Here is a 15,000-nt window from a genome sequence, read left to right on the forward strand (position 1 = left end):
AAGATTCACGTTACAGGGGTGATTTTGGAGAAAGTCGGAGTGTGTGTTTTATTATCGGTCGATGGAGTGTGTGTTTTATTATCGGTCGATGGAGTGTGTGATGTGATAAGATATGATGAGATGAGACATGATGTGATGAGACATGATGCGATGAGGCAAGATGTGATAAGATGAGACATGATGTGATCAGATGAGGCATGATGCAATGAGACATGTTGTGATGAGACATGATGTGATGAAATATGATGAGATGAAATATGATGAGATGAGACATGATGAGATGAGATATGATGAGATGAGACATGATGTGATGAGATGACACATGATGTGTTGAGATGAGACATGATGAAATAAGACATGTTGTGATGAGACATGATGTGATGAAATATGATGAGATGAGATATGATGAGATGAGATATGATGTGATAAGACAATGTTATGAGACATAATAAAACATGATGTGATGAAACATGACACGATGAGACATCAAATGATGAGACAATGTTATGAGACATGACATGATGAGACATGCCATAATGAGACATGGTGTGATGAAACATGACATGATGAGACATCACATGATGAGACAATGTTATGAGACATGACATAATGAGACATGGTGTGATGAAACATGACATGATGCGACATCAAATGATGAGACAATGTTATGAGACATGACATAATAAGACATGATGTTATGAGACATGACATGGAGATGAAATGGATGAGACATGATGTGAGACATGATGAGACATGATGTGGTAGCCGAGTGATTAAGCTGTTGGACTACCGATCGGAAGGGTGTGAGTTTGAATCCCAGGACCACCAGGATGAGCAAGGCCCTTAATCCTCAATTGCTCAGTTATATAAAAAAAGAGATATAAATGTAAGTGACTCAGGACAAGGACATCGTCCTTAATGCAGTAAATGATGTGAAGTGATTGAGCTTCAGTGAGCCAGGAGCTGAGTGTGGAAGTAAAAGTGCTGGTGTTTGCTCAGTGTAATCTGCTGTCAAAGCTCTGAGGCGCTGCAGCTTCATTACAGTGCAGTACGTCCAGACGTCTACTCTCTAATCAAACCCTTTCAGAGGGGTCATCAACTTTAATCCTCCTCACACACACACACACACACACACACACACACACACACACACACACAGAATTTTCTGTATGGATAATAGACAATTATTTAACATTTATGGAAGGAGCCGCCAGTGTCAGTGCTTTTCTCACAGTATAGAATATTAGAGTATTATATATTATTACAGAGGCATTACAGAGGCATTACAGGGGTATTATAGAGTATTAGAGTATTATACAGTATTACAGAGGCATTACAAGGGTATTATAGAGTATTATATAGTATTACAGAGGCATTACAGTGGTATTATAGAGTATTAGAGTAATATATATTATTACAGAGGCATTACAGGGGTATTATAGAGTATTAGAGTATTATACAGTATTACAGAGGCATTACAGGGGTATTATAGAGTATTATATAGTATTACAGAGGCATTACAGTGGTATTATAGAGTATTAGAGTAATATATATTATTACAGAGGCATTACAGGGGTATCAAAGAGTATTAGAGTATTATATAGTATTACTGAGGCATTACAGGGGTCATTGCAGGTGTATTAAAGGGGTATAATGGGGTATTACAGTGGTATTAAAGAGTATTATCTGGATAATCGTTTCTGCCAAATGCCATAAATGTAAATGTAAATATTACAGGGGTATTATGGGGTGTTATAGAGTATTATAGGGTATTATAGACTATAACAGGGGTATTACAGTACATGGGATCTCTGTTCTAATAAAACTTCACGCCATTGTCTTGATTGTTGCCATGAACTGGATTTGAGAAAAACATTTTGTTTGTGATTGGAAAACTTGTGACCTCTAGTTTAGGAAACCCAGCGGTACCACGGACAACTGAGAGATGAAGGGATCTCAGTGAAAACGATCCGTGATGGAATCCGTAGCCGGCCGTGAATGGAAACTGTCGTCATTTAAACGCTGTCTCTCATGATGATATCCGACCGTAGCACGATGCGCCGCGGCAGACAGTCAGATCCTCTCGGAGGCGTCACTGTGTGAGGGCTGAGTGTGAGGTGACGTGGGCTTGACTTCGCTCTCCTTAACCTTCAGACGTCTCGTTCCTTTATTGATTAAAGGATTTCTGGATCGGTGTTTGGAAGGACAGGCGGAAGGTGAGCTGACTGATTGATCAGGTAAAACAATCACATGGTATCTGTGGCTAATCCGGCAAGACTCCTGGTCAGATCTGGAAATTTCATGTTATTGTTTCTAAAACAGTTGCAGAGCGTCCAGAGTTCTCTACGAGTGCGTCCAGAATTTTAACAGAACATCAAAACTGCTGCATCTTTTACATGTTTCCTAAAATTTCCTACAAAAGGGAAATAAATAAAGAATGAATTTCATCCTTTAAAAGAAACTACAGGGTTTTTTATTCTGTCTACTGCTCTGTCAGGGTGGGATTAGTTTTCCTGTCACGTGACTCTTATTCTGGAAAGTTCTTAATACAAGGTCACGGGACTTTGTCTGTGGTACGACGTCCCTGACGTGTAAAAAACCTTGTGTGTATTTTATAAACATTAATGGGAGCGTAAACGGAATCCTGTCCTGCTGCATCTTTCTGTTTATTCGACTCCAATCGAACCTCTCCATCACAACACCACTGTGTCCTTCTGAAACACGAGACCTGATGAGGGTTCTGGATGTTTCTGTTCTCCATCGTCACGCCGACGAGATAATAAACCAGCAGAGACGATAAGGTCAGGAAACGAAGCTGTAGATATTACAGTCAGAGAGAGACACACAACAAACAAACCAGGAGCATCCATCTATCTATCTATCTATCTATCTATCTATCTATCTATCTATCTATCTATCTATCTATCTATCTATCTGAGCATCAGGAGCCTATCTATCTATCTATCTATCTATCTATCTATCTATCTATCTATCTATCTATCTATCTATCTATCTATCTATCTGAGCATCAGGAGCCTATCTATCTATCTATCTATCTATCTATCTATCTATCTATCTATCTATCTATCTATCTATCTATCTATCTATCTATCTGAGCATCAGGAGCCTATCTATCTATCTATCTATCTATCTATCTATCTATCTATCTATCTATCTATCTATCTATCTATCTATCTATCTATCTATCTATCTATCTATCTATCTATCTATCTATCTATCAGAGCATCAGGAGCCTATCTATCTATCTATCTATCTATCTATCTATCTATCTATCTATCTATCTATCTATCTATCTATCTATCTATCTATCTATCTATCTATCTGAGCATCAGGAGCCTATCTATCTATCTATCTATCTATCTATCTATCTATCTATCTATCTATCTATCTATCTATCTATCTATCTATCTATCTATCTATCTATCAGAGCATCAGGAGCCTATCTATCTATCTATCTATCTATCTATCTATCTATCTATCTATCTATCTATCTATCTATCTATCTATCTATCTATCTATCTATCTATCTATCTATCTATCTATCTATCTGAGCATCAGGAGCCTATCTATCTATCTATCTATCTATCTATCTATCTATCTATCTATCTATCTATCTATCTATCTATCTATCTATCTATCTATCTATCTATCTATCTATCTATCTGAGCATCAGGAGCCTATCTATCTATCTATCTATCTATCTATCTATCTATCTATCTATCTATCTATCTATCTATCTATCTATCTATCTATCTATCTCTTTGTGTCTCTTCCCCTCTCTCTCTGAGGTCTGTGAGTAATGTGATTATTAATGATGAAAGGAGAGGTGAGTGAAGGTGGAGGGATGGAGGGAGAGGTGGAGAGATGGAGCTGAGGGTTATGCTTCTGTTTGAGATGCTGTAACACGTCCTCCAGACACTCAGAGCTGTCGAGTAGAGCTGAATCTCAGGGCGTCCGGCGACATCACGGAAACCAAGATCACGAAAGATCAGCAGCCGTCTTTTTTACAGGATTTAATCCAAGTGCTTATTCTTAATCTATGAGCGTTGCCATGGCGCCCATTTTAAAACCCGTCACACTCAGGAGTTTTAGGATGGCGCCAAAATTTATGAAATAGTTAACAGTCACGAGTCTCTTTCTAATTCCTCCTGACCTAGTCGGTAGAAGGCGGTAATTATCTAACGTCGTTAAGGTCATTAACCTGATTACATCATCAGAAAGGACATCACACTGTAATCTCATCGAGGTGACTGCTTCAGAAAACCTTCACCTACCTTTCACCTTTCCACCTAACGAGCTAACGAGCTAATTACACCATATCTGTCCGTGGTGCGTATGAAGAAGCTCACAGCTGACGTTTACTAACGGCTCTCATCACCAAGTCGGGCTTTAATTAGACTCCTAATGAGGGAGTGTTTAGTGCAGGACTCAGATTAGATACCATCTGATCTGCTTTCAGAAGAAACTAATTACACTTCAGGTGGGTGTTTTTTTTCTTTTTCAGTTTAATTATTCCTGTCACCATCTCTTATTTATTTATTTATTTATTTACTTACTTACTTACTTACTTACTTACTTACTTACTTACTTACTTATTTATTCATTCATTCATTCATTCATTCAGGGTGGCTTAGTGGTTAGCACTTCACCTCACACCTCCAGGGTTGGGGGTTCGATTCTCACCTCCGCCTTGTGTGTAATACTCTGGTTTCCTCCCCCGGTCCAAAGACATACATGGTAGGTTGATTGGCATCTCTGGAAAATTGTCCGTAGTGTGTGAGTGTGTGTGTGTGCCCTGTGATGGGTTGGCACTCCGTCCAGGGTGTATCCTGCCTCGATGCCCGATGACGCCTGAGATAGGCACAGGCTCCCCTTGACCCGAGAAGTTCGGATAAGCGGTAGAAAATGAGAGAGAGAGTGTGAGATATCTGTGACATTTAGATCATGGACAAATTCCAACACAAATGAGGAGGAATAACTGAACAATTGTAAATATGAAATGTGACTTTTGTCCTTAAATGTTTTTATCATCATCTATGCGGCATCACAGGGTGGTGTAACACACACAGGAAAGACCTTTCTGCCCTCTTCGTCAGATGCCCAAGTCTGCATATATATATATTCATTCATTCATTCATTCATTCATTCATTTTCTACCGCTTATCCGAACTTCTCTGGTCACGGGGAGCCTGTGCCTATCTCAGGCGTCATCGGGCATCGAGGCAGGATACACCCTGGACGGAGTGCCAACCCATCACAGGGCACACACACTCTCATTCACACACACACACACACACTACAGACAATTTTCCAGAGATGCCAATCAACCTACCATGCATGTCTTTGGACCGGGGGAGGAAACCGGAGTACCCGGAGGAAACCCCCGAGGCACGGGGAGAACATGCAAACTCCACACACACAAGGCGGAGGCGGGAATCGAACCCCCGACATTGGAGGTGTGAGGCGAACGTGCTGACCATTACACCACCGTACCTCCCTATATATATTAAATTTGTCAAATTTTAAAAAAATTGTTTATTTTTTACATTTTTTTTATTTTTGTCCCTATTGTCTTTTATCTCTTTATCAACTGAATCTTCATCACCTCATTGTAACACTCTCGGTGTAAAGCGTCTTCTTCTTGTCTTCTGATTGGCCCGATTGTCGCTGTGATTGACAGAGGAAAGAGAGTAAGCTCCACCCCCATCAGAGCACAGCTACAGTAATTTACAGTTAACTTAAACTTACAGTAACAGGACTGATTAAAGTATAAAATAATGAGATTTTATTCCTTATATTTAAACCCCTAGACAAGTGAACATGGGGAGTAGAGAGTAGGTCAAAGCAGCAACCACAGAGACTTGACAGTTCGCAAAACATTCATCTAAACATTCCTCAAATATTAAACTCACCGTACGTGTAGAAGAAAAAAAAAAAGCTCCGAGTGTGAGAGTGGTCGAGGTTCTTGTTTCACACAGAACACAGAGCAGAGAGAAAACACACTTGGTGTCATGCTGTCAAAGGAAAATAATCAGCAGGATCACGTGATGTTAGGACACATGCATCCTTCTAACCTTAAACTTTTATTCCTCTGACACCACGACCATCATACTTACGATGTTTTACCATAATTACAAACAACGCTTCATACTTTTTATCCGTTTGCGGTTACGTTTGACGTCATGGAACGTTCTGGAAAACAGGTTCGGCCTCCGTCCTTCTTCACGCGACGCTGACGCTGGAGACTCCTTCTGTAAATGTTCCATTTTTAAATCCAAATACAAGTTCTTGAGAACGAGCTGTTACTATAGAAACATGCAGTACATACAGAATGTGTGTGTGTGTGTGTGTGTGTGTGTGTGTGTGTGTGTGTGTGTGTGTGTGTGTGTGTATGTGATCAATACTAAGCCAGTGTTTGCACAGAGAAGATGCCTTGCCTTGTAGTTTTAGCCGTAACCGGCGCATTAGTGCATTAGTGCAGCGTCTCAGTGGAAGAGAGAGAAATTCTCTCAGCTCCAGTTATCTGACCTGAACACTTGACACTCGATCACACTTTGTCCTCTCTCTCTCCTCCCTGTCTCTTGCTCTGCCTTTTTTTCACCCCCCCCCCCTACACACACATACGGTACACACTTCTTTCACACACTCAGACAAACACTTGGCACTGTCAAGGTTGCAGGATTGAATCCCTGCCTCTGATTTATCTCCTGGTTTCATATCAACATCGACATTAAATCGGCGAGGACAGAGGACGTAGGACGGCACCGAGGTTGTCAGGGGACGCGGTTCTCGCTAACGGAGCGCTGACGTGCGACTATCTGCCTCACACCTGGCTGTGACGCCGAAGATCTCAGACTGCCATGCAGCTCACTTTCTCTTTGGTGAGCGCTAGCGCTCGTCCGTGTCTCCGCCCTCACCATCACCCAGAACGGCATTAATTCCTGATCGACTGGAAGAACCGGTAGAAAGCAAAAGGAAGGAGGAGATTAGCGAGGCAGCTCAAGTTTGAAGTCTTACAGGACCACTTGGGAAGTGCTGGGAATATGACAGCGTCCATGTGAGCGTCGTCTCTCTGAGATCTGAGTGATGTAGCTGTAAGAAGTCAGAGATTTGCACCGGAACGATGACGGACAGACGGATCCTGTTCACCTTGTTGCTCCTGAGCACCTGGATAACACGTGGACCGTGCAGGGACGGGGACAAGCCCACGAAGAACAAGGGTGGGTGGAGATGGAAAGGGGACAGGTCTCGTAAGTAAACCACCCCTCCCTTCACCACCTTCCTTCACACACTGGAAGTTCTTTCTTTCTTTCTCTCATTAATTCTCAGGCAGTCGCTCGTTTTCTGTCTTTCGTGTACTGTACGTTTTTTTCTTCTAACCTGCAGGGACCTTAAACATGAAGATTCTCAGTGTAATGAGCTTCTCCTGGTGATGTAGGCATTTAAAGAGAAGATTCTAGTAAAGATAAAAGTTCTTCATAAAGCATCTTAAAAGAGCTCATAAGGTCAGAAAGAGTCAGGAGAAGCGAGGAGGACTTCGAAGAGGATGAAAAGTTTCTTTATCAGATGAGAAAATGGCTGAAAGGTGAAGAAGAGGGAGAAGAAATATTTCATATTTCACCGTCATATTTAATAATGATCGTATTGTTGTGACCAATCAGATTAGAGATCACATCTCAGACACGGCGCAGAAATGTTACAGCGCTAAATTATATCGTTTCCTCCGCTAATGACATTCCTGCTCTGTGTCAGAGATGTTTACATTTACATCTATTGCATTTATAACATACAGATGTTAGAACAGCGGTCCCCAACATTTTATTTTTACCACGGCCCGCTGGGGGTGGGGGGCTGGTGGCTATACAATTAAATTAAAATGAATAATTTTAATGTAATTGTATTTAAACATGCCTTTATAACTCACTACAATGCTAAATCAATGAGAACCCTGAGCTTGTTTCTTTACAACGAGACGGTTCCATCTGGGGTAATAGGAGACAATGACACCCGAAGTGTGTCGCTTATGTCCAGTTTATAACGTTGTTTTGTTTCAGTTGCCGTCACTGCAGAAATCCCCGCTTCACACAGATAGCATGTCAGAAATGGCGATAGGGATGTAAGTGCTGTGGTGACAATCTCAGGGTGTTCCGCCATGACTTTAATCCAGAACACCGGCAGAGTTTCTAACTTTCTAACGACGTCTGTTTCCTGCTCATTTTTGCTAATTTGTGGGTTAAATTTGAGCAAACACAATATACACGTACACCAAGCACTGTTAAACATGACAAAGTACCGGTGAACAGAGAGAAGAGCGATACACACCTTCTCTCTCCACCAAAGCTACAACACCACTGATGGAGCTGAGCTCATGGAGGTTGAGGAAGGCGGAGGTTGAGACACTTCTGGGTTTATATTTGAGTAAAGACTCGTTACAGTGTCACAGTGGAAATATTCATGATAAGACACTGAACACTTCTCTTATCTGTCCATCATGTTCATCAGATCATCATCTGTCCATGATGAAGAGACACAGATAAGCAGCCTGTGTCTCCATGATGGTAAACCAGCTCCCAGACTTTTACAGGATGTAGAGATGCATTTTACAGCATGTGATGATTATCAACTGAATCAAGTTTGCATGACATCATACTTTTAATTAGGTACATTTAATGTGAGCAACATTTGTCACACATCTGTCTCTCTCTCTGTCTCTCTCTCTGTCTCTCTCTCTGTTGTCTCTCTCTCTCTCTCTCTCTCTCTGTTGTCTCTCTCTCTCCGTTCTCTCTCTCTCTCTCTCTCTCTCTCTCTCTCTCTCTCTCTATCACTTCCTTTTTCCTCCTCTACCCTCTCAATCACTCCCCCGATCCCTTCTCTCTCTCTCTCTCTCTCTCTCTCTCTCTCTCTCTCTCTCTCTCTCTCTCTCTCTCTCTAATTATTGTTATTATTAGGGTCAGAAATCGATCCTTGGTTTTTCTTCTTTTTCTTATACTGTGCTGTTTTCTGATTACAGCTGTGATTGAGTGCACTGACATGTGTGAGTTGATGTTGACGAGCTCCTGTGTGTGTGTGTGTGTGTGTGGGTGTGTGTGTGTGTGTGTGTGTGTGTGTGTGTGTGTGTGTGTGTGTGTGTGTGTGTGTGTGTGTGTGTGTGTGTGTGTTGTTAAAAAATAAATAAAAAATAAAAGACGCTGTAAAAATAAACCCCTCACAAAACAACTATTAGACAGAAGTGCTGTTGGATGGAAAGCATGCACTTATCACAATGACACACAACACAACACAACACAACACAACACCATACACAACACAACACAACACCATACACAACACAACACACCATACACAACACAACACACCATACACAACACAACACAACACAACACCATACACAACACAACACACCATACACAACACAACACAACACCATACACAACACAACACACCATACACAACACAACACAACACCATACACAACACAACACCATACACAACACACCATACACAACACAACACCATACACAACACAACACAACACCATACACAACACAACACCATACACAACACAACACCATACACAACACAACACAACACCATACACAACACAACACCAAACACAACACAACACAAAAAACACAACACAACACAACACAAACACAACACACAAAACAAAACACAACAACACCATACACAACACAAACACCATACACAAACACAAACCATACACAACACACACAACACCATACACAACACAAACACCATACACAAACAACACACAACACAACAAAACAACATACACAACACAACACCATACACAACACAACACCATACACAACACAACACCATACACAACACACCATACACAACACAACACCATACACAACACAACACAACACCATACACAACACAACACCATACACAACACAACACACCATACACAACACAACACAACACCATACACAACACACCATACACAACACAACACCATACACAACACAACACCATACACAACACAACACAACACCATACACAACACACCATACACAACACAACACCATACACAACACAACACCATACACAACACACCATACACAACACAACACAACACAACACCACACATAACACAACACACACAACACTGTTTACTGCCTCGGTTGTTGACAAGCTCTTTATTTATGTCATTAGTTTTTGCCTGGGGACTTGATGGTCTGCCAAGAGGACGAACATAACAAGCTTGCAGAATCTGATCTCTTTCCTTCTGGGATTTTACATTCTCTTTATTCTCTCTTTATTCTCTCTTTATTCTCTCTTTATTCTCTCTTTATTCTCTCTTTATTCTCTCCTTATTCTCTCTTCATAACGTATAGCTTCTCTTTAAGGTCAGTTCCTTCACTCAGCCTATATCTGTGACCCCACTTTCTAACACCGGAGCACGTTGAACCTTAAACCGAGCTTCTGTCTGCGCCGCTGACCTTCTAAATCACGTGGTAGCAAAACACCTTCAGTAAATCATGCGCCGTTAGAACACGACTGTCTCTGGATCAGTGCCATTTTCTTCTTCTTGGAGATTTACTGAGTTACGGTTCAATGAGATCTCACAGCTCCAGCCATCTGTAGCGTGACCCGACCTCGCCGTGAACCCTGGGCCGAGAAACCCGACTCGGACGTGCGTTAATGTACACGCAGGTGCGTTCTGATGAACCACAGCATGACAGGGATGTTTCCAGCTCATACTGCTATACCAGGAGTCATAAAAATACCCCGAACATCCATGACATCGTGTGATACGACTGATGTGAAGGTTTATAAGCTGATGAACAAACCACATGACTGTATGAGGTATTCAAACTTCCTGGCGATCGTAATCAGACGTGTGTCCGTCTTGGACAACAGACAAAAGCGTACTTCACAGACAAACCCTGGTGCAAATCTAAAGCATTCGAGCTAACCGGGGTACCTAGCTGGAGTCTGTGTCCACTGTGTCCACTGTGTCCACAGTGTCCACTTTCCTGATCACTATTTAAACCAGGTACATAAACAGAGCTAAATTAATGTCCTATAAGTGAGTGAATAATATTCAGTTCAATTCAATTCAATTTTATTTGCGTAGCCTTTTTAACAGTGGACATTGTCTCAAAGCAGCTTTACAGGATATAAGTTTATAATACAAAAGTTCAAGACTAATATTAGATTTCTATTTAAATGTGTTTGTATTTATCCCTAATGAACAAGTCTGAGGTGACTCAGGTGACTGTGGTGAGGAAAAAAACTGCCTTAGATGGAAGAGGAAGAAACCTTGAGAGGAACCAGACTCGAAAGAGAACCTCGTCCTCATTTGGGTGACCCTAGAGGGTGTGATTATAAACTGTTATAAACACCGGAGAGTGTTTATAACAATGACGCAGGTGATGATTTTAGAAAGGTGTCGATGCTTTCACACTGAGCTAATGAATGCAGCACTTCTCTGGTGTCCCACAGGGTTTTGTGTTTGGACCGCTTTCATTTCTCAGCTACAGTGTTCATTTCTCTCTCGAAATGACACCAAAGTGTTATATATCCGTGTCCTGGAAGTAAGAGCTGATGAGCTGTTTAATGACACACTCATAAAACTTCCATCAAAACACACACACACACACACACACACACACACACACACACACACACACACACACACACACACACACACACACACACACACCAGTGCCACTAATTACATGCATGAGCACCTTGCCTATAAAAGCAATAAAGCTGTACAAGCCAGCCATCATAAACCTACAGATAAATGACACCTAAGTGACTTTGCATCATGGAGAATGTTCTTCTCTCCTAATGACAAATTGTGTTTCGCTCTCATTGGTTTGGTTTAATAGATTTCTGAGAAAATGAGGACCGAAGGGATTGTGGCAAGTTCTCAGCCTTTGATACAGAGGCTCAGTAACAGATCCTTAGCTTTTCAGACTTCTCTACAAACTGCAGTTCTTCCTTTTACCAGATGGTGGCAGCAGACTGTGATCACACAGATAGCTAAACCCCAACAGGCTTTGTTTTCTCTGACGATTAATTTACTGCGTCATGGCCAGGGGCGATTCTAGGGTCAGAGCTTTAGGACCTTTAGGAGCACCCAATGAGCCCCACTGCCACCACCCACCCTCTTTTCACACAAAAAAATAAAAAATATGTCTATTGAAAAATAACTTTATCATTTTAAATCTTTTTTTAGATTGCTTAACACAACACTTTTCAGAAGATCAAGAACAAAAAAAAACACAAGACAGAGGTCATTATGGACTGTCCCTATTCTCTCACCTGAAGCTGTCTTTTTTCTTTTAAAGAACTGTCATATGTCCATTGCTCACTGGCAGGCCACACACACACACACACACACACACACACACACACACACACACACACACACACACACACACACACACACACACACACACACTATGGACGAGTCACCCAGGTCCTGTGATCCACAGCGGCGGTTTTGTGGCAACTTAGTGGATGACGGTCGTGCTGGGCGGTGCAGGTACAGAGGAGAAGTAGAAGAAGAGAAAAGGATGACACCACACATAGGGGCAAGTCGTGGCCTAATGGTTAGAGAGTCTGACTCGTAATCCTAAGGTTGTGGGTTCGAGTCTTGGGCCGGCCATGACTGAGGTGCCCTTGAGCAAGGCACCGAACCCCCCAACTGCTCCCCGGGCGCTGCAGCATAAATGGCTGCACACTGCTCCGGGTGTGTGTTCAAGGTGTGTGTGTGTTCACTGCTGTGTGTGTGCACTTTGGATGGGTTAAAGGCAGAGAACGAATTCTGAGTCTGGGTCACCGTACTTAGCTGTATGTCACGTCACTTTCTTTCACTCATCATTTTAAACCACAAACTATGAGCATGTTACGGACATTCTTTAACCTTGTAAAAGACGACCAAAAAAAAAGAATAACAACATTTCTTACTCCAAGTTTTAGGGCTGCTGAGCCCACTTTTTAGGGCATGGTCATGGCTACAGACGGAAGCAGCACAAAGTGAAGAGTGAGAAGAAGCGATTTAAAAGTGCTCGTGTTCATAACTAAAGCGGTCAGTGATATCTGTCAGGAAACAAAGCACATATTTGTGAATATCGTCTCGTGTCACAACTCTTTAGCTAGTCATTTCTAGGTCATTTCGATTCGTGTCTCAATGATGAATCTTTTGATTCCATCTTCACCAAAAAGATTTCTTCAGACGTCAAGTCAAGAAGCTTTTATTGTCATCACAACCATATAGAGCTGTTACAGTACACAGTGACATGAGACAACGTTTCTCCAGGATCAGGGTGCTACATAAAACAAAGACAGGGCTAAGGACATGTATTGTAAGTAGTCCTAGCCACATAAAGTGCAACCTGGTGCAAACAGTGCAGGACAAGACAAACAAGACAGTGCAGGACAAAAGACAGTGCAGACATAAAGTTACAAGACAATACAAAAAGTACAAAAAATGCAATACACAAAAGACAATAAACAGTAAACAGAAACAGCGCCGACCGACCGACCGACCGACCGACCGACCGACCGACCGGTGTATATACTGTATGTTTAAACAATATTTGGTGCAGTAACATTAGAATGAACACAGTTTCTTAGCAGCAGCTACTTTGGATAATATATAGAGTTGTGCAAAAAACAGCAAATGACTGAAATATTGTATAGTATGTGTGTAATGGCTGAGAACATCAGTAGGTGGCATCAGTGAGCGTCTCGGAGACCTTACCAGTACGGGATAATAATGCGTTATTATTTCTGAAGACAAGTTTGAGTATTATGATTTATTTATTATTACGAACTTGGCACGTCGGATCATTTTGTTCACGGACCGGAAGAACCAGTTCGCTCGGAATCACTCTCGGATTTGTTTAATCCGTCCGACCGATGACATGCTGCTACACATCCTGTGGTGTAGAAAAATGCAGGAAAAAGCTGCCAAAGCAATCATACTGTATGTTTTACCTGAGAGAAAACTTGAGTCTTGCGTCAGTACACTCAAGTGAGCAAGAACGATTCTTTCACTCAAAAGATTCGTTTAAAAATACCGAACGATGGGGTCACGGTGGCTTAGTGGTTAGCACGTCTGCCTCACACCTCCAGGGTTGGGGGTTTGATTCCCACCTCCACCTTGTGTGTGTGGAGTTTACATTTTCTCCCCGTGCCTCGGGGGTTTCCTCCGGGTACTCCGGTTTCCTCCCCCGGTCCAAAGACATGCATGATAGGTTGATTGGCATCTCTGGAAAATTGTCCGTAGTGTGTGTGTGTGTGTGTGTGTGTGAGTGAATGAGAGTGTGTGTGTGCCCCCGTCCAGGGTGTATCCTGCCTCGATGCCCGATGACCCCTGAGATAGGCACAGGCTCCCCGTGACCCGAGAAGTTCGGCTAAGCGGTAGGAAATGAATGAATAAATGAATGAATACCGAACGATCGCTGGATGTCGGTCGATACCCGGCTGCTCGGCTACAATAAATTCACCGTATCGAATCTCTGTACTGTAAATGTCACGTGTTATGACTTTATTTTCTGATGTAAAGTTTTTTTAATCCTCCTGAAACATTAATGATGTTCGGATCTTATTCGATGTTGGAGCAGAGCTACAGACTGGAATATAACTTAAATACGTGCTCAAGATGCGTCACAAATGTCCTGCTGTACACTGTACACTCTAGCATCTGGTGTACGGATCTTAGAAAGAGATGTTTTTTTACTGACAGGAAATAGAAGCCGTTTCTCGGTCGACAGCGTACGGTATCGGTGTAATGAAGCGTCATGAGACGGAGAATCCGTTTGCACTCTTTTAATAAGAGACTCGTTGGTACAACAGGCGCGGGTCAGAATCGGCAAACACAACAACGTACTGTAGGAGACAGAAATCAGAACCGATGATACAGGGAAAAAGGTCAGGGCAGGCGGCAGACAAACGTAAATCAGAGCAAACAGAAGAAAGTCAGAAACCGGG

General features: G+C 42.0%; 1 protein-coding gene across 3 annotated transcripts in view; it reads left to right on the forward strand.

Annotated features, from left to right (window-relative positions):
* Positions 1-15,000, forward strand: part of robo1 (roundabout, axon guidance receptor, homolog 1 (Drosophila)) — a 295,430-nt gene that overhangs the window by 71,819 nt on the left and 208,611 nt on the right. Inside the window, exon 1 of one of the 3 annotated variants that reach the window (XM_047820607.1) lies at positions 6,819-7,271. The exons of 1 other annotated variant lie outside the window; for it this stretch is intronic. In XM_047820607.1, coding sequence (XP_047676563.1) covers positions 7,145-7,271 — 127 coding nt within the window. In that variant the 5' untranslated portion in view covers positions 6,819-7,144. Of the gene's footprint in view, positions 1-6,818; positions 7,272-15,000 lie in introns of those variants that run through there. One more of the 3 variants, XM_047820608.1, reaches the window with a different exon arrangement.

This window comes from Tachysurus fulvidraco, chromosome 11 (genome assembly GCF_022655615.1).
Source record: "Tachysurus fulvidraco isolate hzauxx_2018 chromosome 11, HZAU_PFXX_2.0, whole genome shotgun sequence".
Lineage (NCBI taxonomy): Eukaryota > Metazoa > Chordata > Actinopteri > Siluriformes > Bagridae > Tachysurus > Tachysurus fulvidraco.